Source organism: Cucurbita pepo, chromosome 7 (assembly GCF_057944985.1).
Source record: "Cucurbita pepo subsp. pepo isolate OVF chromosome 7, ASM5794498v1, whole genome shotgun sequence".
Taxonomy (NCBI): domain Eukaryota; kingdom Viridiplantae; phylum Streptophyta; class Magnoliopsida; order Cucurbitales; family Cucurbitaceae; genus Cucurbita; species Cucurbita pepo.
This window is the reverse complement of record NC_141804.1, coordinates 3,662,323-3,686,015: the sequence shown is the minus strand read 5'-3', so window position 1 is coordinate 3,686,015 and position 23,693 is coordinate 3,662,323. Positions and strand designations below refer to the sequence as shown.

General features: G+C 39.1%; 1 protein-coding gene and 1 pseudogene across 1 annotated transcript; both read right to left on the bottom strand.

Moving 5' to 3' along the window:
- On the bottom strand, positions 1–4,100 carry LOC147791614 (glutamate receptor 2.7-like). Its single transcript, XM_087125703.1, has 6 exons — positions 3,830–4,100; positions 2,999–3,234; positions 1,885–2,922; positions 1,488–1,800; positions 1,003–1,403; positions 1–725 (listed from the first exon to the last, which is right to left on the bottom strand). The coding sequence occupies exons 1-6, from the start codon at positions 4,083–4,085 to the stop codon at positions 135–137; spliced, it is 2,835 nt and encodes a 944-aa protein (XP_086981829.1). The 5' UTR covers positions 4,086–4,100; the 3' UTR covers positions 1–134.
- Positions 4,101–14,241: 10,141 nt separating this feature from the next.
- On the bottom strand, positions 14,242–17,566 carry LOC111798801 (glutamate receptor 2.1-like; annotated as a pseudogene).
- Positions 17,567–23,693: the final 6,127 nt, after the last annotated feature.

The window sequence follows — 23,693 nt, the reverse complement described above, 5'->3', positions numbered from 1 at the left end:
AGCAATCTAAATTAATCTTAATTAAATTAAACAAATTATTTACGTCTTTTGAGCATTAAATTATAAAAAGGGAATTTTTGCAATGCGCAACAAAAGTCAAATTTACCTACAAAAATACATTAAGAAAAAGCCACCTAAAATCGAGAACGATACTTCTCATTTTGGGGAACGATTTCCTCAGTCGTATGGATCACCATTTCCACAGCTTGATTACTTGGACTCAAATCTCCCGACTTAGAGAACTCATGGTTCGTGTCATGGATCGAATCATTCGATGGACTTAGCAAATAATTCGAGCTCGATGAGGCGCCAACAGAGTCACCATGGTTTGCTTGAATCTTGTTGTCTACTACTTGTGGAGGATTACTCTTTCTGAATGTGTGTGAAGTCAGGTCCCTTTTGTCGTAGATTCTGAGCAGTGCTCGAATTTTACTCCTAATGGAGGAGTTGGAGCCTTCAGTGGTGGTGTGACGGAGCGTGTGCAGTTCTTTGCGAAGGAAAATGAAGAAGTAGATGAAGAGGGAGACGATGGCAGCAGTGCCGACAATGAGGAATAGGCCCCAAAAGTTGCTCACGTTCAGCCTTGAAGAAGTGACCTTGACGGAAGACCATGAGTTGTCTTCACCAAACCATTTCATTTGTAATTGGTTCATCTTCTTACTCTCTTTCACATTTAACACCCCTCTGGATATGTCTGCCACCAATGGTGAGCCAATGGGAAAAGCCTGCCGGCATTGACATTATAGATAATAAAATAATCGCCCTAAGATAATTGTGTTATAATATCGTGTTAAATTATCATTGAAATATGGAGATGAAACAGATAGAAAATACCATAATATAATGCTCTATTCATATTTCGACCTCCAAATAAAACATTAATCAAAGAAAAAATAACATCGTTGATTCTATTATTATATGATAATCTGATCGAGGACTAAAATATTTATAAAAAATCAAGTTAATATTATATTAATTTGGTAGAAAGAGATAGAAACTTACAAATCCAAATCCATCAGTTTTGTAGGTGGGATCGGCAGTAATGTATTTATTAGGAAACTTGGAAAGGAAGAGCTTAATGTAAGGAGTTTCATCAAAAGCAGCATCAATGCCGCCATTGGAGCCTCCTAGTTTGAACAACTTGTTGAGTTCCTCAGGAGACCTATAAGACTTGAGATTCTTAATCCCCACCGAGGTCAACAGCCCCCCAACAAATGAACCGTCTAGATATCCCACCCATGATTGCTTCGTCAAAAGCTCGTTTATATTTGTAATGGTAGGTTGTAATTGTTGCACTGTCAAAAGAGAAGTCAAGCTTGCCGTGTAGCTCTGAGTTAAAACGAACATCACAAAGAACCATATCACCACCACGAATCTTGCCAAATTGCTTAACAAATTCTCCCCTGAAAGTACAAATGGGTCGAAAAATATGAATAAATAGTTAAATATATTTGGGAATTATAAATTTAGTCAGTAAATGTGGTTACTTTGGGCGAAGACCATGGTGGAAAAGGAGTACCAGAGGCTGGTACTGATCTGATGAGAGGGAGGACCACGAAAGTCTGGGTTGATTCGATGTTCAAGAATCCAAACCACAAATCCCATGAAAACAAAGAAGCATAAGCTTGTGATCCAAAGGCCTACAGTGAGAGGCTTCAGAAAAAGCCATGCTCTGTTCATGGAGTTGGCTTTTGTTGGAACCACCATTGAAACTCCGGAGTCTGTGAATGGCAAGGTGAAATCAACGTACTTGGATCTGTTTGCTACGATGGTTATGTCTCCTACTGCACCGTCGTAGACCTGTCCATAAACCACACATTCATCACTACTTTATTTTAGTCCTCAGAGTAGTTGAAGTAATCAAATGAATACAAACATACTGACCCCTTTGTAGACTTGCATGATGAGTTCATCGTAGGAACCGGCGCTACATCCATCCGAAACTGCAAAGGGAATGTAATCAACTGAAACCACATACGAAAGCATTTCTATTGCCGCATCGAACACGTCCTTACAATACCCTTCCACCTCCTTTCCTTTCAATTTCATAAACTCGCTGTACCCTTTCTTCACTGGAACCCCAATTCTCAACCTTTTCCCTGCCGTCGGAAACTCCCACCCTTTCGGCACCGCCGCCGTATTCCCCGGCCAGATCACTGTCATATTGTTACTCAACAACCCCTTTTCAGGATTCCAAAACCCAACTCTGTTTCCCCCATTACCATTCACATTCACTATCTCAAATGCCGCCGATTGCAGCTGCCCATTCACGATCTCGTAATTTCCAGTCAGCCCCATGAACTTCGTCTTCGACAACGCCTCCACAATTTTCTCCCCGTTTTGAGAAACCCCCAAAGTTTGAAAATCGGTTAGATTTTCAGATCCATTTGGGTTTTCGAATGTGAAGTTTTTGGCCCCTGTTTTCTCAATTGCCATTGCCAGTGCTCGAGCTGCATCATAGGCCCACAGTCCAAAGATGTCTAAATGTGGATCGGTGAGGACAGAATTTTCCATTACGAATTCCCGTTTCCATTTAATTTTGAAACGGTCGAGCTCCATTGATTTTGGGACATATGTCTTCACTCCCAAAGCTCCTTCCATGGAGTTTAGAACAGAGGAAGTCATGGAATCGAGTAAATTCGCGATGGCGTCAGTCAAAATCCAAGCGTAACCTTCCCTCATCATTCCAATTTTGTTGGCCTTAGCGAATAAGCGAATCGCTAGAGACGGCTGCATGTGGACCAAGAACACTCTGGTCGGCATTGTCATCAATTTGTAAAGCTCTTCCCCGATCTGATCCTCGGTGGCCGTTGGATCGATGACGCTCCGATATGGGACGCGTGCATTCACATCCTGCAATGCGTCGATCAAATACGGTAACATCCCGTCTCCATACTCGTCGTCTTGGTAGATCAAAACGACCTGGATAGACACAAAAAATAAAGATTAAATTTCAGGGCAGCCAAGTCCTGTAATTGAACAATAATTTAACACGTACTTGTCTCCAATTGTAGGCTTTGACCAGGGCGCTAATAGCGGCAACTTGGGCAGAGTCAGTCTGGGTGAGACGAAAGAAGTAGGGGCTGCGGTAGGAGGCGAGAGGGGGGGTGGAGGCAGTGAAGGTAAGGATGGGGACATGAGCTTTGTGGGCGAGCTTGATCACAAAGTTGGTCTGCATCGAAGTAGTTGGCCCTAAAATTGCTTGAACTTTATTGTTCTTTATCAGGTCAACAGCTGTTATATCAAAAGTCAAATGTTAAAAGAACCGGACAAGTAACATATAACTCAATAAGGGCTACAACGGTTTAGATGAACACGAATCTCATATTGTCCACTTTAAGGGCTTTACTTTGGACTTCACAAAAGGCCAAGACCAATAGAAAGATTATTCTTTGATTATAAACTGACGATCATTCCCTAAATTAGCCTATGTGTACTTTCATCCAACATCCAACACCTCCCCTCGAACAAAATACACCTCTCCTTAATCGAGACTCTACTCTTTTTTCTTTTGGAGTCTAGCCATTTTTTACTATGCCTTCGAGGTGGGAGGCTCGACTCTTTTTTCTTTTAGAGTCCTTTGTTCGACATTTGAGATTCTATTAAAAGGAGGCGTACTTTGTTCGAAGGGAGGTGTTGGATGATGAAAGTCCCACATCGGCTAATTTAGAGGATGATCATGGGTTTATAAGTAAAAGAATACATCTCAATTCGTATGAGTCATTTTGGGAAAGCCCAAATCAAAATCACGAGAGCTTATACTCAAAGTGAAAAGTAGTATTTATCAAACAATTAAAACATATAATTCTCAAAAGAAAAGATTTGGAACCTGCAGCCGCCGCACCAACAACATCGGCGGCGGAGTCCTTGGGGTGAAGAACAATCCTAGTGTTGTAGTGAGAATTAGCTTCATAGAATTCCGACAACGACATGTGAATACAACTCAACCCCATCTTCCCAACCCAGCTCTCCATATCCAACACCACCCCCACGCTCACATTCTGAGCCTCCCCCGCCGTCGCAACCAACAACACGCAGCCTGCGATGAACCACAGAGCACGGCGACTGCCCTGATTCGGCTTCATTTCTCCGGTGACTCGCTACACAAATCAGAATAACGTTTAATGAAGGCTAATTTGTTGGTGAAGGGCAGTGATGAGAATATGGCGGTGGTGTTGTTATATATTGATTTATTAATGAATTTTATTTCCATTGGGTCTGGCCGTTACCGTTGACCTTACGCCATGAAAGCAACTGTGAAGATGAAAATGACTCTTCTCCTCACTATTTTATTTTTATTTTTGAAACTTAATTAAAATATATACTTCAATAGATTTTATTTATTTTTATAAAAATTGAGAAGAAATTAGCTTAAAAATAATAGAAGCATTGCGTACAAAAATAAAGATTTTAAAAAAAAATATATAACATTTGACTAAATATATAACAGTATTGGAAGTTTTTATTTGGGGATAATACTTGTTTAATCAAGGGAAGTCGACGTTGACCAAATCAAAGACGCAATATTTCAGTATCATGCAAAATTAGTAATGAAAGCTTCCTGATTCTATTGGACCAAGTCAAAGCCTTAGGTCCTTCAATCTGAACCGTCCATGTCACGACAGATGGAAATATATTAAAGGCTTGGATTGGAGCCACGTGGAAGGAAAGTTCAGAAGGGGTGGAGCCCACACCTACGTGTCAGAACTGGAAGTCTTGACAATTATAGAAAGGTTGAGTTTATAAATATATAATATTTAGAGGAAAGAATTAATTTGGTTTTAGAGTATGGTAAAGACATTATTATAAAATGGAGAAAGGAAAATGTCACACATTTATCTCCAACAATTCAATTCTTCTTCTATTCAAGAAATTGACACACTCACCTTCCATCCAATTTCTCCATTTAATTTTTTTTTTAAAAGAGTTAAAGACCAAGGGTTTATTTAAAACAATTAAAGGGTTTATTTTAATTAAAGGGATGTAATGTAATAGCCAACTTTAAAAATTAAAAAATTAAAAAAATTAATTTCACTATTTGCTAAAAATTAAAAAATTAATCCCACTATTTGCTAGTGGTGTATACCTAATTTGAAAATTTGAGAACCCAATTCGACCTAATCCGAAATATAAAGAAAATGGTTTGGTCAACCTGACTAAACTTGAAAACATTGAAAAAAAAAAAAAAAAAAATCCAAACACTCGAGTTACAAATTGTCTTGTTTTGACTTGACTGACCCCAAGGGCATAAAATTGGCTTTTGTATGTTAGAAATCATGACTCTCCACAATGGTATGATATCTCCTGGCTTTGCTTTGGGTTTCCCCAAAAGGTCTCACGCCAATAGAGATAGTATTCCTCATTTATAAACCCATGATCTTCCGCTAAATTAACCAATGTGGACTCACTCTCAATAATCCTCAACACTATACTCTCTCTCTCTCAACATTGTACAACCGTCACCCGCGTCAGTCTCTCTCTCGATCTCTTTGTCGTCACGTTGCTCTCTCTCTCTCTTGGTCTCTTTGTCTTTGTTTCTCTCTCGCACTCTCGATCTCTCACTCTCAGCAAAGGGATTTGGTCTCAGTCGCCTTCTCTTGCGCTCTCTCACTCTCACGCTTTTTGTCTTTGTTTCTCTCTTGCACCGTCTCTCTCTCATTCTTCTAGTAGGCCGGTAACTGATAAACTTTTTTTTGAAGTTTAAATTAACACATGTTGTACCTTTAAGTCTTGATTTGTTATATCCCTTTGTACATACGGAGAGTTTGTACATTAAAAAATGTGGGTGTTGTTAGAGGATCATCTAACATGTGTGAATTTTGATAAATATAATGAGTCTATTTTATGTCGGTGTTGTTAATAAGAACTAGAGAGAAAAAAAAAAAGCTTTCCTACCCGAATAAAAAAGATAAAAGCAAAAAGAGGAAGATCAAAGATGGTTCTGCAATTTTCTTTAATCAAGATCCATTAGACAAATGCTTAATAGTTTAGATCATGATATTGTTTATTTTAACTCGTGGTAATGGTTCATATTGGGTTGAATGTTTGAATCATAGTAGTTTTATTTCACTTTTTATAGATGGAAAACAATAGTGCAAGTAGCTCTAGTAATTATAACGTATCGAAGCCACCATTACCTGCACAATATGAATTTAGAAAGAAAAAACCTACAAGTCAATTGTCTAAGATCATTTTACAAGATTAGAGAACAATAATAGGAGGGGCAAGTGCAACTATTGTTGTAAAGAGTATGTTTGTGATATTAATTTTTGTGGAACTAGCACGTTATGGAAGCAGTTAAAAAATAAGGGTAGAAAGTACCATATAAGATGGAAGACAAAAGGACAAACCCCTTTAAGTTTTCAACCTTGAATAAATGATAGAGTAATAATATTGTTAATTTAATCAAACAACACGCAGAACAACATATGTCAAGATGATAATTGTGAACAAGTTGTAATTTAAATTCGTAGAGAATGAGAGTTTTAGATTGTTTTGTAGTACTCTATGCTCTAAGTTTAACATTCTGTCCAGAGTAATCATTGCTAGAGATATATTTCAACTTCGAAGGTAAAAGAGTTAAAAGATTTTTTTAGGAAGTCATTCTAAGAAGGTTTGTCTGACCACTGACCAAAACATTAATTACATGGTAATCAAGGCACATTTTATTAATTTAAAATAGAATTTGTATAAACAAAAATTCTAAACTTAGTCAAGTTGCTAATTAGAACGGAAAGACTATTCCCAAGATTATTGATAGTTGTTTATTGGAATGGGGATCAATAAGGTTTTCTGTATTACCGTTGATAATGCAAGTTCTAATGATATAACTATTTTATATTATACGAAAGCTTAGAAGTTGTAATTGACTTGTCTTAGATGGAGAAATATTACACCTGAGATATTGTTCTCACATAATAAACTCGATTGTGAATGAATTGTTGGACTCGGTATGACATCCCTAGAGGGGTGAATAGGGTTTTAACTAAAAGTATTGAAGCTACAAAATTTTTTTAATTATGATATTTTTTATAGAAAAGTAGAAAATGATAATTAATACAACAAAGCAGTTCTACGAGTCTAATGGATAAACTTTCCTCAAGAATTAAGAAAGCAATAGAAGGTTGGATACTCTTAAATTTTCAGGTATATCTTCCTAGCAAAACATGCATGAGGGAACTCTATTAAGATTAGGGTGTTACAGCTAGTATGGTTTATATGCTGACTTAGGTTAATATGTTTCTAGTAAACCTTGCACCCAGGATCGTGAGTTATCAAAGGTTTAAACTTGTGTGCACCTAGAGATTGGTTTAGCATGAAGAGTTAACCCCGAACTTTCTAGTTACGAGAGATGAGATTTAAACCGCCTAGATGCCCCTAAGAGCCTAGTAAGCCTCCATGTCATCTAAAAACGATTAAGGAAGCTTAACAAAGCTCCGAAGCTACTTGAGTTACTATTGAATGTAGGGTTAGGACAAGGCTGACGTCGCGATCTCGTTGCATCGTCTTCCATTCTCCCTTCCTCCAAAATCCTATAAATAAAACGAGCATTGACACAATCAAAGAAGCAAAGCAACAACTCTCATGGATTCTATTCAACATAACAGAAGATTCTTACAATTTACCTAATCATGATTCGTATGTGGGTAAATTTTTTTTCTCGATCAAATAACTCATAAATTGAGAAAGCGATAGAGTTGTCCTCATTTTTCTTCAAAAATTGACTCGATCAAAGCTCGAACATCAATTTATTAGTCGTACTTTCACTAAAATATGAATCATAATACCATAAAATCAACCCATGATTAAAATTCTTCCTCTTAGCCAACCCGTGAAAGAACCCCAGAGCACGTCTCGCATCAACTAGATGTTGAAATTTAAGCAAGACATTTTAAACCAAGAAATCGTTTAGTTCAGGCATATCAAATTTTCGAGTAGTATCCTAGCTTTTGCATCTTGTGATTACCAGATAAGATGAGAGCTTACAAATATATTGCTGGTGAAGTATACTCTAAACAAATCAAAGTATGGTTACATAGAGATCATTCTAGAGTGTAAGTTTATCTTTACATTTTCAATCTTTTAGATTTTATTTGTAAATATATCCAAAACCCGTTCCCGTCCGTATAAAATTTGAACACTATCATCGTATTGTAATTGGTATTGCTATTTGATTAAACTTCAGCTCATTTTAGTTCATGTTTGTCTGTATCTTTGTGTTTTTAAATGTTTTTTTTTCTCCAACATAAAAGGTTCCGACCATCAGTTTTTAATACTCTTCATTGTCTGAACGTGTGCACGTACAGGTCAGGACAGACATCCTATATTGTATTCATTCATTATTCTTTCCTTTTATTGTTATTTCCATATTATTTGTAATTTATCATATTTATGTATTCTGTAAATGATTATAAATAAGAGAACTCTCACCACGATTGAGGTGTGGTAGATTCAGCAAACATTCACATGGTATCAGATCTCTTTCGATTTAATAACCCTGATCCTTTCTTCTCTATGACTTCTGAATCCTCTTATCATCTTCTTTCTTTCAATACTCTAATTCATATGATCATCATCAAACTTTCTTCCTCCAATTATCTTCTTTGGAAAAGCCAACTTCTCCCTCTCCTTGAGAGTCAAGACATGCTGGGCTATGTTGATGGAACTATGGTTCCACCACCTCGCTTTGAACCAGAAACCTCCTCAACACTCAACTCCAAATATTTGGCGTGGAGAGCAGCCGATCAACGACTTCTCTGTCTCCTGCTCTCCTCTCTCACCGAGGAAACCATGGCTGTTGTCGTTGGTCTCTCTATTGCACGTGATGTTTGGCTTGCGTTGAAAACTACATTCAGCCATCATTCGAAAGCTTGTGAACTGAGACTCAAGGATGACTTGTAGCTGATGAAATGTGGCACCAAACCTGTTGCTGAGTATGCCCGTGCCTTCAAAACAATTTGTGACCAACTTCATGTCATTAGCAGACCCGTCGAGGACATTGTGGACTCGACACCGAATTTTCAACTTTTTCTACTGCTCAGATGGCTCTCACCCCTATCCCCTGTTTTGCAGATTTAGTCTCTAAAGCTGAAAGTTTTGAGTTGTTCCAGCGCTCCCTTGAGTCCTCTGACTCCACTCCTACAACATTCACAGCCACTAATCGTGGTCGCATCCATGGAAGCCACCCTGCTTTCTTTAGCAACCAGCGGGGTCATTCTTATTCTCACAAAAACAACTCTTCCAATCGATGACGAACCCACTCAGGTCAGGGTCGTCGACCACCTCACTGCCAAATATGTCGCAAAGAGGGCCATTATGCTGACCGCTGCAACCAACGGTATGTTCGACTTGATTCTTCTCATGCTCACCTTGCTGAAGTCTTTAACACGTCATGTTCTATTACTAGACCCGATGCTGCTGATTGGTTTCTGGACACTAGGGCTTCGGTTCATATGACTACCGATCCATCTATTTTGGATCAGTCTAAAAATTACACGGGTAAGAACTCTGTGATCGTAGGAAACGGTGCATCCCTACCCATTACCCACACAAGTACTCTTTCTCTTGTTCCAAATATTCACTTATTAGATGTCTTGGTTGTTCCTCATCTCACTAAAAATCTTCTTTCCATAAGTAAATTAACGTCTGATTTTACTCTCTCCGTTACATTTACTAATAATCTTATTATTATCCAGAATCGTCAAACAGGAAGGGTGGTGGCATTCGGTAAAAGAGATGGAAGATGGAGGACTATATGTGCTGGAGTGCGGCAACTCTGCTTTTATTTCAGTCCTTAGAAACAAATCTTTACGTGCTTCATATGATTTATGACATGTTCGCCTGGGTCATGTGAATCATTCTGTTATTTCTTTTTTAAATAGAAAATGTCATCTTTCTCTTACGTCTTTATTGCCTTCTCCATCATTATGTAATACTTGTCAGCTTGCAAAAAGTCATCGATTGCCTTATTCCCACAATGAACGTAGGTCGTCTCATGTGTTAGATCTTATTCATTGTGATCTTTGGGGTCCTTCTCCCGTCAAATCAAATTCGGTTTTTCTTTATTATGTTATTTTTATTGATGATTATTCTCGATTCACTTGGTTTTACACTTTAAAATTTAAATCTAATTTCTTTGATATTTTTCTTCAATTTCAAAAATTTGTGGAAAATCAATATTCTTCTCGTATCAAGGTATTTCAAACCGATGGAGGTACCGAATTTACTAGCACTTGTTTCAAAACTCATTTACGTAATTCTGGCATCCACCATCAACTCTCTTGTCCATATACACCTGCTCAAAATGATCGTGCTGAGAGAAAACATCGTCATGTGACTGAGACTGGCTTGGCCCTTCTCTTTCACTCTCATCTTTCTCCTCGTTTTTGGGTTGACGCCTTCAACACTACATCTTATATTATCAACCGGTTCCTACTCCACTTCTTGGAGGTAAGTCACCCTTTGAACTCCTTTATGGCTACACTCCACATTATGACAATTTTCATCCCTTTGGTTGTCGTGTTTATCCTTATTTGCGTGATTATATGCCTAACAAGCTTTCTCCCCACAACATTCCTTGTATTTTTTTGGGGTTATAGTCCTGCTCATAAAGGGTTCCGCTGTCTTGATCCTGCCACCACTAAGCTATATATCACCCACCATGCTCAATTGAATGAAACTCACTTTCCTGCTATCCCTAGCTCCCAGGCCCAACCTCTTTCCTCTATTCCTATTTCAAATTTCTTGGAACCACATCTTTATCATATTGCTTCATCCCCCCTACCACTTCATCATCGCACATTCCTTGATCCAGTTCATCCCCGTGTGATATTTGTTCTGACCTTGTGGATGAGTTTGTGCAGTTTGATACTTCTCTTGCAGGTTCCACTTTGCCACCCTCGACTTCTAATTCGACCTCTATTAAACCTACTGTTGATTCATCTTCTTTGGGCACTCATCCTATGATCACACGAGCCAAAGCTGGTATATTCAAGACTCATCATTCAGCAAATCTTGGTATTTTGGGCTCATCTGAACTTCTTTCTGCTCTTCTTGCATCCACTGAGCCAAAAGAATTCAAATCTGCAGCTAAGAATCCTGCTTGGGTTGCTGCCATGGATGAAGAAATTCGAGCGTTGCAACAAAATGATACTTGCACTTTGGTTCCTCGCCCTGCCAACACCAACATCGTGGGCTCTAAATGGGTGTTTCGTATTAAATATTTACCTGATGGATCCGTCGAGCGTTTCAAGACTCGTCTTGTTGCCAAAGGTTATACTCAGGTTCCTGGTCTTGACTACACTGACACTTTCAGTCCAGTTGTCAAAGCTACCACTGTCCGTGTTGTGCTTTCTATTGCAGTCACAAATAAATGGCCTCTTCGACAACTTGATGTCAAGAATGCTTTTCTCAATGGAATTCTTATTGAACGTGTTCATATGGAACAACCTCCTGGGTATATTGATCCTCGATTTCTCACTCATGTTTGTCTATTAAAGAAAGCTTTCTATGGCTTAAAGCAAGCTCCTTGTGCCTGGTTTCAGTGTTTTGGCTCATTTCTTCTCACACTTTGGGTTTTCTTGCAGTCGCGCTGACACCTCCTTTTTTTCTTTCATCAGCAATCTAACCTTATCTATTTGTTTCTTTATGTTGATGACATTATTGTTACCGGCAACAACTCATCTCTTATTGATAGCTTTACTCGCAAGCTTCATTCTGAGTTTGCTACCAAAAAGTTGGGTTCTCTCAGTTACTTTCTTGGTCTTGAAGCTTCACCCACTCTTGATAGTCTCTTTATTAGTCAGTTAAAATATGCCCGAGATATTCTCACTCGTGTTCAGTTGCTCGATAGCAAACCAGTCCACACTCCCATGGTTGTTTCTCAACACCTGACTGCTGATGGTTCTCCTTTCTCTGATCCTACTCTCTATAGATCTCTTGTTGGCGCCCTTCAGTACTTAACTATTATGCGTCTAGATATTGTCTATTCTGTCAATTCTGTCAGTCAATTCTTGCATGCCCCTACTGCAGATCACTTTCTTGCTGTCAAACGTATTCTTCGCTATGTCAAAGGAACACTCCACTTTGGTCTTACCTTTCGTCCATCGTATTCTTCGCTATGTCAAAGGAACACTCCACTTTGGTCTTACCTTTCGTCCATCGTATTCTTCGCTATGTCAAAGGAACACTCTACTTTGGTCTTACCTTTCGTCCATCCACTGTTCCTAGTACGCTAGTCGCTTATTCAGATGCTGACTGGGCTGATTGTCTCGATACTCGTCGTTCTACATCCGACTATTCTATTTATCTTGGTAACAATCTCGTTTCTTGGAGTGCCAAAAAGTAACCTACTATCTCACGCTCCAACTGTGAATCTAAGTATCGTGCTCTTGCCACAGCTGCTGCTGAACTTCTTTGAGTTACGCATCTTTTGCATGACCTCAAGGTCCCTATTTCATAACAGCCCTTACTCCCTATTTCACAACAGCCCTTACTCTTATGTGACAACAAAAGTGCTACTTTTTTTAGCTCTAATCCCGTTTCTCACAAGCGGACCAAACATGTTGAACTAGATTATCATTTCCTTCGAGAACTTGTTATCGTTGGCAAACTTCGCACACAATATGATTAAATTATTTGATTAAATTATTTAAAAAATAACTATTTAATATATAAACTTGAAAGTTCGAACGTGTTAATTGAATGGTAGAATGTGTATGAATTATGAATCAAAGTCATGGTTTTTAGTTTTACCATTTTAGAATCACATATAATTAAGAGTGTACATTCAACTTGACAACCCACACCAACCCAACTCGAATTATAGAGGTTGGATTGGGTTGGATTTATAGGACAAGTTTCGAGTTGACCCGAATCAAACAAAATTTATAGAATATATTAAGAATTCTAATATGTTCGGTAAAAGTGGTACTTTGTTTTCAAAGGCACAAGATTGACTTAAAAGTTGAAAATTTATTTCTTTTTTTATTATTTTGTTTAATTTTTTTTTATATTATTTTATTTAGGTTCTTTGAGATAATTTTATAAAAATACCTATTCCTATTATTTTTAAACACATTATTTATAATACGAATAAATTAACAAACCATTATTCATACACTTTATATTATTTTTAAATATATAGTTTTATAACATGAATAAGCTAATAAACAACCATCCATAAGTTTTGGTTTAATTTTTAAAATATAATTTACGGTGGATTTATTGATTATGAATTATACATTTATTTAAAAACAAAAGTATATTATGTTCGATGAACTATACATATATTTGAATAATTTTTTTTTACAATTTTTGAAATTAGGAATTTCTATATTTGTATAGGTAGGAAAAGGCCATACATTTTTCTCATAAGTCTGGGTAGAAAATATTTATAAGTTATTCAAAATATTTATTCGTTTCATGTTCTACGTTTAATGTAGATTCTTAATTATGTTAGGAGTTCTTTAAAATCTAAAATTCCCAAAATAGCACATGGATACAAAATTAATTTCAATAAACTAATTTTTTTTTAATATATATATTTTGTTAGGTATAGTTATTTAAACTAATTTTTTTTTATTGTTTTTTAATTTCATGATGTTATATTTTTCTAACCAATTCTCAAGTGCCGTACTTAGTTGTCTTACGTTCTTTGATAACGTTGGAACTATATTACAACGTTACAATTTTTGTTTGTTGTCATTGATGAATTTGTTTTTTGAGCTATTATAAATTGATTTCGGGTTGGTTTGTGAATTTTTAAAATCTTTTATTTAAGATTGTGTCCCATCATTTTCAAATGGGGACAAATAAAATTTACTAAGGTTGGGTTGTGATTTTTTAAAAAAAAAAAAAAAAAAAAATCAAACTTATTAATTTTTATTTTATAAATAGTAGAAATATGTTCCCTTTTCAATTTTTTTATTGTATAAAAATTATTATTATTAATTTAACTAATTTCAATCAACATTAACTTAAAAAAAAAACTACATGACAATTAATATGATTTATTAAAAGTAGATTAATCTTAATTAAATTAAACAAATTAACTACATCTTTTGCTGCTTCAAATTCCACAAAACCAAAAAAAATGCTTCACCCCATTTTGAGCATTAAATTACAAAAGGGAATTTTTGCCATGCTCAAGAAAAGTCAAATTATCTTTAAAAAAAAAAAAAAAAAAAAAAAACATTAAAAAAACTTCATAAAATCCCAAACGGAACTTCTAACTCTGAGGAACTATTTCCATATTTCCATCGTTGTATGGACCGCCCTTTCTTTGGCTTGATTACTTGGATTCAAATCTTCCGACCTAGAGAATTCATGGTTCGTGTCATGGATCGAATCATTCGATGGACTTAGCAAGTAATTCAAGTTTGGTGAGGTGCCAATAGGATTACTGTCTTCCAACCTAGAGAACTCATGGTTCGTGTCATGGATCGAAACATTCGATGGACTTAGCAAGTAATTCGAGTTTGGTGAGATGCCAACCGAGTTACCGTGGTTTGCTTGAATCTTGTTGTCTACTACTTGTGGAGGATTACTCTTTCTAAATGTGTATGAAGTCAAGTCTCTTTTGCCGTAGATTCTGAGTAGTGCTCGAATTTTACTCTTAATGGAGGAGTTGGAGATTTCATTGGCGGTGTGACGGAACGTGTGTTGTTCTTTACGAAGGAAAATAATGAAGTAGATGAGGAGGGAGATGATGGAGGCAGTACCGGTAACGAGGAATATAGACCCCAAAAGCTGCTTAGGTTCAGACTTGAAGAAGTGACATTTGGGATGGAAGACCATGAATTGCCTTGATCACCAAACCATTTCATTTGTAATTGGTTCATCCTCTTACTCTCTCTCACATTTAACACCGCTCTTGATATGTCTTCGACCAATGGTGAGCCAATGGGAAATGCCTGTTGACATCGTCATTATAGACATTAAAATAATCACCCTAAATTAATTGTGTGTTCTAATATCATGAAGGGAGACAGAGACTTACAAATCCAAATCCATCAGTTTTGTAGTTGGAAAGGAAGAGCTTAATGTAAGGGGTTTCATCAAAAGCAGCATCAATGCCGCCATTGGAGCCTCCTAGTTTGAACAACTTGTCGAGTTCCTCAGGAGACCTATAAGACTTGAGATTCTTAATCCCCACCGAGGTCAACAGTCCCCCAACAAATGAACCGTCTAGATATCCCACTAATGACTGCTTCATCAATAGCTCATTTATATTTGTAATGGTAGGTTCTAACTGTTGTTGCACTGTCAACAAAGAAGTCAAGCTTGCTGTGTAACTTTGAGTTAGAACAAACACCACGAAGAACCATATCACCACCACGAATCTTGCCAAATTGCTTAACAAATTCTCCCCTGAAAGTACAAATGGGTCGAAAAATATGAATAAATAGTTAAATATATTTGGGAATTATAAATTTAGTCAGTAAATGTGGTTACTTTGGGCGAAGACCATGGTGGAAAAGGAGTACCAGAGGCTGGTACTGATCTGATGAGAGGGAGGACCACGAAAGTCTGGGTTGATTCGATGTTCAAGAATCCAAACCACAAACCCCATGAACACAAAGAAGCAGAAGCTTGTGATCCAAAGGTCTAAAGTGAGAGGCTTCAGAAAAAGCCATGCTCTGTTCTTGGAGTTGGCTTGTGTTGGAACGATCATTGAAACTCCGGACTCTGTGAATGGCAAGGTGAAATCAACGTACTTGGATCTATTTTCTACAATGGTTAAGTCTCCTACTGCACCGTCGTAGACCTGCCCATAAACCACACATTCACCAATACTTTATTTTAGTCCTCAGAGTTGAAGTAATAAAATGAATACAAACATACTGACCCCTCTGTTAACTTGCATGATGAGATCATTGTAGGAACCGGCGCTAGATCCATTCGGAAGTGCAAAGGGAATGTAATCAAACGGAAGGGCGTATGGAAGCGCTTCTATTACCGCATTGAACACGTCCGTACAATACCCTTCCACCTTCTTTCCATTCACTGTCACGAACTCACTATACCCTTCCTTCACCGGAACCCCAATTCTCAACCTTTTCCCCGCCGTTGGAATCTCCCACCCTTTCGGCGCCGCCGCCGTATTCCCCGGCCAGATCACTGTCATATTGTTACTCAACAACCCCTTTTCAGGATTCCAAAACCCAACTCTGTTTCCCCCATTACTGTTCACATTCACTATCTCAAATTCCGCCGATTGCAGCTGCCCATTCACGATCTCGTAATTTCCAGTCAGCCCCATGAACTTCGTCTTCGACAACGCCTCCACAATTTTCTCCCCGTTTTGAGAAACCCCCAGAGTTTGAAGATCGGTTAGATTTTCAGATCCATTTGGGTTTTCGAATGTGAAGTTTTTGGCCACTGTTTTCTCAACTGCCATTGCCAGTGCTCGAGCTGCATCATAGGCCCACAGTCCGAAGATGTCTAAATGTGTATCATTGAGGACAGAATTTTCCATTACGAATTCCCGTTTCCATTTAATTTTGAAACGGTCGAGCTCCATTGATTTTGGGACGTATGTCTTCACTCCCAAGGCTCCTTCCATGGAGTTTAGAACAGGGGAGCTCATAGAATCGAGCAAATTCGCGGTGGCATCAGTCAAAATCCAAACGTAACCTTCCCTCATCATTCCAATTTCGTTGGCCTTAGCGAATAAACGAATCGCCAGAGACGGCAACATGTGCACCAAGAACACTCTGGTCGGCATTGTCATCAATTTGTAAAGCTCTTCCCCGATCTGATCCTCGGTGGCCGTTGGATCGATGACGCTCCGATATGGGACGCGTGCATTCACATCCTGCAATGCGTCGATCAAATACGGTAACATCCCGTCTCCATACTCGTCGTCTTGGTAGATCAAAACAACCTGGATAGATAGATAGAAAAAATAAAGATTAAAATGGAGGGCAATCAAGTTCTATAGCTAAAACGGTGATTTAACACGTACTTGTCTCCAGTTGTAGAATTTGAGCAGGTCGCTAATAGCGGCAACTTGAGCAGAGTCAGTGTGGGTGAGACGAAAGAAGTAAGGGCTGCGGTGGGAGGCGAGAGCGGGGCTGGAGGCGGTGAAGGTAAGGATGGGGACATGAGCTTTGTGGGCGAGCTTGATCACGAAGTTGGTCTGCATCGAAGTGGTTGGCCCCAAAATTGCTTCAACTTGATGGTTGTTTATGAGGTCAAGAGCTGTTCCATCAAGGGATTGAAATTGTTTGATGATTAAACATTAGAAAAGTTGGATTTTTGCATAGCTTTAAATGGCAGTAATAAACAGAAAAGGCAGAGATGTGGAACCTGCAGCCGCCGCAGCAACGACATCGCCGGCGGAGTCCTTGGGGTGGAGAACAATCCTAGTGTTGTAGTGAGGGTTAGCTTCATAGAATTCCGACAGCGACATGTGGATGCAGCTCAGCCCCACCTTCCCGACCCAGGTCTCCATATCCAACACCACCCCCACGCTCACATTTTGAGCCTCCCCTGCCGTCGCAACCAGCAAGACGCAGGCTGCGATGAAGGACAGAGGCCGGTGGGTGACCTGATCTGGGTTCATCTTTCCGGTGAGTCGCCACAGGAATGAGAAGAAGGTTTAATGAAGGGTTGTTGGTGAAGGGAAGTGATGAGAAAAGGCTTCATTATATATTGACCTTACGCCATGAAAGAGAGTGGCGAGATGAAAAGGCGTCTTCTCCTCGCTATTTTTCTTGTTTTTTTTGTTTTTTTTTTTTAATTTTTTTATTATTATTTTTATTTTAGGTTGTAATTTTGTGAGTAAAAATAAGTTTGTAATTTTATTTTTAAATTAATGAAATAAATACCACTATCACATATTATTTTTCTTCTTTTGTTATCAAATAATTGCATGTATTTTTAAAAAATCAATCTAATTTTTATTTTTATTTTTAAAATTTTATAAAGAGTTCACGTTTCAAGAATAAAAAGAATAAAGCAATAAAAGATGATTAAACAATAATAGACTTAAACTTTAAAAAAATATATATATATATATAATTTTCATTCATTTTAGTAAGAAACAAATAGTAATTTATCTTAAAAAAATTATCTTTCCACTATTTTAAAAAATTTAAAAATAATCCTGCCGTTAGTATCATGTTTTAAAATAATACTCATAAATTTTTAAAACTAACAATAACACTCTAATTGCAACGGACTCCAATTAATTTTTTTTAAAAATACTCGATCGCCAAAAAAGGTGCAAGAATTCTGGCAAGGTACAAAGGTTTGGGAAGTCTTGGAAACTGAACGGATCTACGATCATAGGTATATTACATATGAAACTGAATGGTTATTTCAAACTGAACGGGTATTCTGCATCAATAGCTACTAGAGAATGCTCGCCTAACTGAAAAGGGGTCTAGGAGGTGTGTCAACTGTAATGCTCTCAAAGAAAAAAAAAAAAAAAAAAAAAAAGTCGGTCAAAGTCAAAGGGGCAAAATGAGCATTTTACCCTTCAGTCCATTATAGGGGTCTTGAGGGTTCCCCACATAATACCAGCAAAAGAGAGAAGTGTGAGAAAGAAGGTTGAGAGAAAGCTTGAGAAAGAAAAGTGAATCGCCGGAATCCTCGTCGGAGAATCGTCAACGAAATTCATCCCTTGCTGAAACTTACACTCTAGAGTTCCTTCTTGGAGGGAAGCAAGACTCGTGTTGGTGAGGTTCCTTCTTTCGTCAAGATCCGGAAGAAATCCACAAGGTAAGATCTCGAACGTTACTCTTCATATATGAGATCTTCGTTTGGAAATGGATTGTTAAAGTCTACCATCTTCATCTAGGGAAGATCCGCCATTGATCTTGTGAGGAAATCGGACGAAACGTCGAGATCTGAGAATCTTTCCAAGAACGGTAAGGATGTTATCGGACCTCTTTCCGACGCTCATAACTCGTCGTATGGTTAAGTAAAAATCAAGAAAAAATATTGGCACGTAGGTTGAAGTATGATCTCAAACTTTGTTGAAGAAGTCACTACGGTCTGGATTAAGAATCGAGAGATAGAAAAATGGGAAGAACGTCAGAAAACTAATCATAAACCTTATTTTTCTGCTAGGAGGAGAGAGAAGCCGCCAACATGCCACGTGTCAACCGGCTAGAGGACCGCATGCGCCAACCACCTTCGAACACACGTCGAACGCTGCCTGGGAAAACGTGGCTCCGGCCTTCCTGCGACACGCGTCCCCAGCAACGCAACCTGACCTGCGTCCCTCAGCTGACTCGGTACCCGCGCGGCAAAACGAACCGAACTGACGACCCACGGTCCACCCGAACCACTGCTTCCAAGCCGAACCGACGACCAGTGACTGCAGAAAATCCTGGGCACGTGACACTCGCGCGTGGAACCTGCGAGTGATTGCACTCGGCGCGTGGCTAGCCAGTGGAAGCGCGTGTAAGCCCGTTTTCGACCCGTTCGACTTCTGTTTTTCCCAATTTTCCTCCTAATTCCAATCCTAACTCCATTTTATATGAAATAGGACTTAATTGACGAAAAATCACTACCTTTCGATACGCCAATTGTGTGGAAACGCTACGTAAGGGCACGCATAATCCAGGTAAGTCATCACACGGAATTTTAGGAAGTAATACTTGTAGGAGTCGCTTGGAATGCATGCATGCTAGTTTAATTATCTTAGGTCGTCTTTCCATGATAGTATGTAGGTAATTGATTATTAAAAGTAAGATGTATTGTGTGAATTATTATTAGAATTACCTGAGTATTGTTGTTATGCTTTAAGTTCCGGCTTATTATGTATATGTATATTTCATGCTGAAAGGAGGATGGGAAATTGTGAACTCTACGCTCCAGGAGTTGATGGATGTTATGGTCTCGTTGAGTTTGTATGTTTACTTTGCATGAATATTGTACGATGATGTTGGATGATAGTTATGTATGTACTCAATTAATTTTCATGACCCACATTTATGATTAAGTCTAGGGATTCGTGGTTAGAGTAACAAGACACTAAGTATAGACCTAACCTTTCCCCTAAACAAACTACTTCTAGGGAACCCTTAGGTTAACTGTGTGCAATTGGTGTTAACGCTTCGTGGGAGACCAGGGGGTTCCTGATCAGGACTCATCTGCTCTAAAGCCGTTTTAGCATGGGAAATGGGAGACCCACGTTGAAACGGACCATTTAGCTGGATGGGAATGGGGGAGGTAGCCCTCCCCAAATGATGGGGGATTATCATGGGACTAAGGGGTTGCAGCTCACTTCCTAGATATGATGCCAGGTAGTCTCATAGCCAGTCAACACAAGATGGCATAAGGGAACTCTTAAGGTATAAATGATTGGACGAAGTACCAAAGAAACCCCAAGGAGCTAAGACCTGAACTAGATGTTCTAAAGCCAAAGAATAAGACCGTGGACGTTTGTTGTAATTGGGATGCGATAAGAGCCTACAAGTAGGTGGCTTATTGAGTATAATTTTATACTCATTCTTGCTATACCTTTCTTTTTCAGGTACGTGAGGCAATGGGTCAAGAGAGGGCGCGTTGAACGATGTGGATTGTCACACAGGGAGCGTGTCCCGGGGCGTCAGTTTGGTCTTATGGATTAGTACACTTTTGTCTTTCGTGTTTCTCTTCTTGTTTTTACCTAGACACATATGTCCTCTTGGTAATGAAACGTTTTCCTTACGAAATACATGAAATACTTTTGAAATAAGGTTTCCCTTGAAATTCTTGCATACACGCTACACGTCATAGTCATTGTGAGTCACGACTTGAGGTAAACTTTTTTTTTTTTTTTTTGGGTCGTGACAAATTTGGTATCAGACACCAAGACATAGGTCCTATAGACACTTAGGTTAGAGTGTTGTATCCTCTGTGATGCGCCCATAAATCACGTGCCGCTCGCGACCAGATAGTCTCATGAATCTGAATTGCGAAATTAAGAGCTGAGTTGTTAAATAGAGAATTTTTCATGACTGTTTTCTTGTATTGTACTGCACACTTCTAGAGGTTGAACCTTGAATGAATTGTAACCGAAAATTTTCTAATGTAGCTAAATGGCACCAAAGAGGTGTAGAACCTATCTCAGGCCAGGACCTAGAAGGGGAAGAAGAAGAGTCGCTCAGGACACTGATGTCCCGTCACCTGAGGCAGAACAACCTGTACCTCAACCTCAAGAGGAGGTTGATGAAATGCCCCAATGGTTTGAGTGTCCTATACCATGGGCACCAAGGTCAGGAATGAGTCAAAAGAGAGCAATGACTCAAGAATTACCCGACGAAGACTCTTATGCACCTCCTCCTGAAGCAGTCCCACCGGTGCCCACCAATAATGTAGAGGTTCCACCTAGGCAGCCAACAACTAACCTCACTACAAATGTACTACAGGCATTCATGTTAACCTCTATGGAAAACCAGGCTCAGGTGACTTAGATGATGCAGACACTGGTCACTAACCAGACTACAATGTAACAGGCAATACAACACGCAACGATGCAACAGACAGCAATGCAACAGGCAGCAATGCAACAAACAACATTGCAACAGACCAGAGACTCTGGGACTATGACTGTGGAGTCTTGTTATCTTAAAGACTTCCAGAGGCAAAACCCGTCTTCCTTTGAAGGTGACAAAATAGACCCCATTGCAGCTGAAAACTGGCTTGAGGCTATGGAAACAGCCTTCTTTTACATAAATTGTCCGCTGGAATATCAGGTTCATTGCGGAACTTATATGTTGAAAGGAGAGGCTCATTTCTGATGGAATGGTGCTAAAAAAAATGATTGCACCACTTGGAGAGCGTATTTCTTGGTGTCAGTTCAAAGAGGCCTCATTCGCACATACTATCCAGTCGTTGGTAGAATGAAGCTGCAGGCAACATTTCATGAACTGAAGCAGGGTGACCAATCTGTGGAGGATTATGATCTAGAATTCAATAGATTGGCAAGATTCTCCCCTATATATGTCAGCAGGGTGACCAATTTGTGGAGGATTATGATCTGAAATTCAATAGATTGGCAAGATTCTCCCCTATATATGATAGTACTGAAGAGCTTAAGGCTGAACGTTTTATCGCTGGTCTAAGGGAGAACATTAGAGGTTATGTGGCCTCTCAGGCATCAACAGATTACACAGCAGCCCTCAAAATGGCGACCCTCATTGATGCGCCTCGTACTGACAAATTACAGTCAGGTTCAGCCCAAGAATCCCATATCGCAGTTCAAAGGAAACAGGTAAACCAGAACTATCCCAGGACTGGCAGACCACCCCGTGGTGGCACTGCTAATCGTGGAAGAGCCCCAACACAGAATAGGGACCCATGTCCAAAGTGTCAGCGCCCTCACCTACAGTTGTGGCCAGACAGGATACTTTGTAGCAAACTGTCCTCATAGGAGAGATCATAATACTAACCGACCTGCAGTAAAGAATCAAAGGGGTCGGGGTGCCCAAAAGCAGCAGGGGCGAGCTGTAGCCCATGCAACCACAGGAAGGCAAGCCGACGCGCCTGACGCAGTTGTTACAAGTACACTACCCATCTTTGGTCATTTGGCTTTGGTACTATTTGATTCAGAATCCACACACTCGTTTGTGTCTGAGGAATTCATTGACTTAGCGCACCTAGAAAAAGAACCCTTAAAGATCATTCTATTAGTGTCCACCCCTGCACACGAGTTATTAATGGCTACTCATAGAGTTAAGGGAGGTAGTGTGACAGTGTCGGGACGTGTCATAGAAGCTGCTTTAATAGTATTAAGCATGCATGACTTCGATGTCATTTTGGGTATGGATTGGCTAGGCGAGAATCGTGCTCTAATAGAATGTGAAACTTGAATAGTTACTCTCAGATTCCCGTCAAGGGATAGTTTTACATATAAGGGAGCCGCTTTCAAAAGAACCTCAGGCGTCGTAACTGCACTAAAGGCTAGAAAGATGATCCCTAGTAGTGCAAGCGCATTTTTAGCGAGTGTGACCTTAGACAGCAGAAATGAACAGACAGTCTCGTCAGTTCACATTGTTGGAGAATTCATTGATGTTTTTCCTGAGGATTTGCCAAGTTTGCCCCCTGTTAGGGAAATTGACTTCGTGATCGACCTAGAACCAGGAATTGCGTCGATCTCCAACGCACCCTACAGAATGGCACCTGCAGAACTCAGGGAATTGAAGGAAAAGTTACCGGAGCTATTGAATAAGGGTTTCATACGACCCAATGTATCGCCCTGGGGAGCCCCTGTTCTGTTTGTCAAGAAAAAGGATGGATCCCTGCGCCTGTGTATAGACTATAGAAAACTGAATAAGGTCACCATAAAGAATAAGTACCCCTCCCGATGATCGACGACTTGTTTGATCAATTGCAGGGAGCAACGGTATTCTCCAAAATTGACTTGAGGTCAGGATATCATCAATTGAGAATAAGATAAGAAGATATACCCAAAATAGCTTTCAGAAGTCGCTACGGACATTATGAATTTCTCGTCATGTCCTTTGGACTTACCAATGCACCAGTCGTCTTCATGGAGCTAATGAACAGGGTGTTTTAGAAATTCTTAGACATTTTTGTTATAGTGTTTATTGATGACATTCTGGTGTACTCCAAGTCAGAAGTAGAGCACGAAGGGCATTTGAGAAAAGTTCTGACCGTACTGAGAACACAGCGACTGTACGCCAAGTTTTCCAAGTGTGAGTTTTGGCTATCTGAAGTAGCGTTTTTGGGTCATG

Coding starts and splice junctions, on each gene's coding strand:
- LOC147791614 (XM_087125703.1), bottom strand. CDS start 4,085: ATGAAGCCGAATCAGGGCAGTCGCCGTGCTCTGTGGTTCATCGCAGGC. Junction 3,235..3,829: donor TGTTGGTGCGGCGGCTGCAG/GTTCCAAATCTT, acceptor TTGATATAACAG/CTGTTGACCTGATAAAGAAC. Junction 726..1,002: donor AAACTGATGGATTTGGATTT/GTAAGTTTCTAT, acceptor CAATGCCGGCAG/GCTTTTCCCATTGGCTCACC.